Below are 4,217 nucleotides of genomic sequence, written 5' to 3' on the forward strand. Positions count from 1 at the left end.
ACACTCTCTCTCTCCTCAGTCCCTCACTTCATTCTCACACTCTCTCATTAGTGGGCGTTTAAAACACTCAATAGTCACCATCGCTGAGTCTAACTTTTAATTCCAGGTTTGTTCATTTAATTCCTGTCTCCCTGGGCAGTTAGGGATGGGTAATAAATGCGGGCTTGGCCAGCGACACCCATGCCTCATGAATGAGTGAAAATAAATTTTAAGTCCGGCAGTGGTGGGATTTGAACCTGCGAGGCCAGGAGCATTAAACCAGGCTTCGCGATGATTAGCCCTGTGACATTTTGACTTGATAGAGGTGTACAAAATGATCAGAGGTACAGATAGAGTGGACAGCCAGAGACTTTTTCCTAGGGTGGAGGTAGCTATTACGAGGGGGCATAGTTTTAAAGTGAGTGGAGGTAGATACAGGGGAGACATCAGAGGTAGGTTCTTTACTCAGAGAGTGGTCGGGGCGTGGAGTGCATTGCTGGAGAGGGTAGTGGAGTCAGCCTCATTAGGGGCATTTAAGTGGCTATTAGATAGGCATATGGATGATAGTATAAGGTAGGGGTGGAGGTTAGATAGACCTTAGGTTTAGGGTAAAAGTTTGGCACAACATCGTGGGCCGAAGGGCCTGTACTGTGCTGTACTGTTCTATGTTCTATGTTCTATTCCCGCAGCGCCATTTCTAAAGGGAGGGTGAGACATGGGATATGAACCACTCACATCAGTTGCCATTAACTCAGCACCATCGTCAAGCTTGTCCACAGTCACTACTCCTTGTGAACAGCAGTGATAGTCATGGGGGTTGGTAGACACCATCAGGATATCTGAAACGAGAAGGTGCACTCAGTTTGATTCTGGTGATGATAAACTAGCCCTTGTTCAGGTTAGTAGTAACTAGATATAGCACTTGTGGCAAATGGGATCAAAGGTTATGGGGAGAAAGCAGGATTAGGCTGTTGAGTTGCACGATCAACCATGATGGTTAAGATTGGCGGAGCAGGCTCGAAGGGCCAAGTGGCCTCCCCCGCTTCAATCTTCTATGTTTCTATGTAACTCCTTGCGCTGTGAGCCATTTTGACCCGAGACAGTAACTGGTGAAGCCCAGTGTGTGGGAAAGCTGCGCTTAATACACTGATGTGTGTCTCACAAAAGTTGACATTGAACCAAAGAGAAGGGAATCAGGTTTGGGTAGACAGAAGGGGTTTAAGCAGCACCTTGGAGGAGCAGCAAGCCTGTGAGGCGATCTGTGATGATCGTAGGGTCTAGATTCATAAGGACATGGAGACCAGTAGTGTGCATGAAGGGGCTGGGAGATGAGGGAGCCAGGGGTTTTTTTCTTTTATTCATTCACGGGATGAGGGCATCGCTGGCTAGGCAGCATTTATTGTCCATCCCTAATTGCCCAGAGGGCAGTTAGGAGTCAACCACATTGCTGTGGGTCTGGAGTCACATTATAGACCAGGTAAGGATGGTAGTCTCCTTCCCTAAAGGACATTAGTGAACGAGATGGGTTTTATCCAACAACTGACAATGGATTTATGGTCATCATTAGATTCTTAATTCCAAACATTTTATCGAATTCAAATTCCACCATCTGCTGTGGTGAGATTCGAACCTGGGTCCCCAGAATGTTATCTGGGTTTTGAGATTAATAGTCCAGCAATAATACCACTCGGCCATCACCTCCCCTTGTTGTAGGGATGGAGGAGGTTATAGAGATCGGGACAGGTCAAGGTCATGGCAGCATTGAATATGAAGCTCCCATTTTCCTAAAGATATCTGGTTTCCACACCATAAATCTATTGATCGCTCTCTAATGCTGTCCCTTACCTTGAAGTTCCTTTTTCTTGCCTGACAGGATCTGATAATAAATGTGATAACTCCGTTCACCAGGTTGTTGGAATACAACACGTGACTTTTCCAGCAAGTCTGAACAGAGAAAGAAATATTGATTAATACCTTGGCAGAAATCGATCACCACACTTTAACATGCTACAACAGGGATTCAGAGCCCTCCCTGTTCATAAACAAAATCTCTCTCCTCTGTCCCTCATTTCATTCTCACACTATGTCTCTCCTCAGTCCCTCACTTCATTCTCACACTCTGTCTCTCCTCAGTCCCTCACTTCACTCTCACACTCTCTCTCTCCTCAGTCCCTCATTCACTCTCACACTCTCTCTCTCTCCTCAGTCCCTCATTCACTCTCACACTCTCTCTCCTCTGCCCCCCATTTAGAGTTGCTACGACGAACTTTTCCCCCTGAATTTATTGAGGTCAGTTTTCACCCATTCTCCAAAACATCATCAGAGTTCTCATTGTGTAGGATTCACACCATATACCCACCATTTCCCCAAACAATTTCAAACCAACCCACCTTTGGAATGTTCTTTCTGATCTTTAGCGCTCTTGTCAATATCATTACAACCTAACAAGCCTGTCTGCTCTGAGAACTCACATTCATCAGCTTTCCTCCTACTTCAATTTTTATACAAGCTCCAAATGAGTTGCAGTTTCTGTTTAGGTTCCAAATGTAGAACCTACCTTCCAAACCCATGACCACTTCCATTGAGAAGGACAAGGGTAGCAGATACATGGGAACACCACCCCTGTGCAAGCTCCCCTCCAAGTCACTCACCATCCTGACTTGGAAATATATCAGAAATTACACGACACTAAGTTATAGTCCAACAGGTTTATTTGAAATCACAAACTGTTGGAGTGCGGGTGCTTTGTCAGGTTAGCTACTTCACCTGATAGAGGAGCAGTGCTCCGAAAGCTTGTGATTTCTAATAAACCTGTTGGACTATAACCTGGTATCATGTGGCTTGTGACTTTGTCCACCCCAGTCCAACACCGGCACCTCCACATCATGGAAATATATCGCCGTGCCTTCAGTGACACTGGGTCAAAATCCTGGATATTCCTCTCTAAAGATATTGTAGGTGAAGCTGTAGTATGTGGATGGCACAGTGGCTCACAGCACCAGGGACCTGGGTTCGATTCCACCCTCGGGTGACTGTCTGTGTGGAGTTTGCACATTCTCCCCGTGTCTGCGTGGGTTTCCTCCGGGTGCTCCGGTTTCCTCCCACAGTCCAAAGACGTGCAGGTTAGGGTGGATTGGCCATGCTCAATTGCCCATAGTGTTCAGGGATGTGCAGGCCAGATGGGTTAGCCATGGGGAAATGCAGGGTTACAGGGATATGCTGGGTCTGGGAGTGATGTTCTTCAGTGGGTTAGTTTGGACTCAATGGGCCTAGACTGTAGGGATTCTATGATTCTGTGACTGCAGCGTTTCAAGAGGGCAGCTCACCACCACCTTCCAAAGGGGGTTAATTAGGGACGGGCGATAAGTGCTAGCTCAGCCAGGGACGCCCACACCACATCCCAACAAAACCCCAAGGCAGATCATCGTGTGTACGTACAGGTGTCGATATCAGCAGAAGAGAGCTTGCCTGTGTGTCCAAAATGGATCCGTATGTATTTGCCCTGAAACCAAGGTAGATATTTGAAAATAGGTTTTGCTGTTCCTCAAGATAAGCAAAATAGGATGATGTTAAGATGCTGTTTCAGAGATAGTAGGAACTGCAGATGCTGGAGAATCTGAGATAACAAGGTGTAGAGCTGGATGAACACAGCAGGCCAAGCAGCATCAGAGGAGCAGGAAGGCTGACATTTCGGGCCTAGACCCTTCTTCAGAAAGGGTCGTTTCAACCGTTTCAACTTGCCTGGTTACCTTTAGAGTATCACACGTATGAACTCTGGTTGTCCCTCTGCTCCTGTACTCCCCCTAAAGTACCATTGTATTGTCTCTCAAGAAGGATCTAGGCCCGAAACATCAGCCTTCCTGCTCCTCTGATGCTGCTTGGCCTGCTGTGTTCATCCAGCTCTACACCTTGTTATCTCTGATGTTAAGATGCAGTGAGTTAATGGAGCTGCTGAGCATTCTGTCTCTGTGCCCAGCATGGCCCAGGCTGACAGACTAAGACTCTGCACAGGGAGAGGAGGAGGCTGTTCAACCCTATAAATCTCATCCTTCCTTCAAATCGAACGTGGCTGATCTGCAACTCAATTCCAACCCACCTCCTTTGGGGGGCTTGTAGCTTTAGTGCAGACAGAGATGCTGGTAACATTTGAGATAACAAGGTGTAGAGCTGGATGAACACAGCAGGCCAAGTAGCATCAGAGGAGCAGGAAGGCTGACGTTTCGGGCCTAGACTCTTCT

General features: G+C 47.0%; 1 protein-coding gene across 1 annotated transcript in view; it reads right to left on the reverse strand.

Annotated features, from left to right (window-relative positions):
- LOC125487276 (myosin-7B-like) overlaps nt 1-4,217 on the reverse strand; it is an 11,626-nt gene that overhangs the window by 5,554 nt on the left and 1,855 nt on the right. Inside the window, exons 2-4 of the mRNA XM_048618130.1 lie at nt 3,418-3,481; nt 1,825-1,923; nt 715-818 (exon numbers count right to left, since the gene is read on the reverse strand). Coding sequence (XP_048474087.1) covers nt 715-818; nt 1,825-1,923; nt 3,418-3,481 — 267 coding nt within the window. The remainder of the gene's footprint in view (nt 1-714; nt 819-1,824; nt 1,924-3,417; nt 3,482-4,217) is intronic.

The sequence above is a fragment of the Rhincodon typus genome, chromosome 2 (assembly GCF_021869965.1).
Source record: "Rhincodon typus isolate 14 chromosome 2, sRhiTyp1.1, whole genome shotgun sequence".
In the NCBI taxonomy this organism is placed as follows: Eukaryota; Metazoa; Chordata; class Chondrichthyes; order Orectolobiformes; family Rhincodontidae; genus Rhincodon; species Rhincodon typus.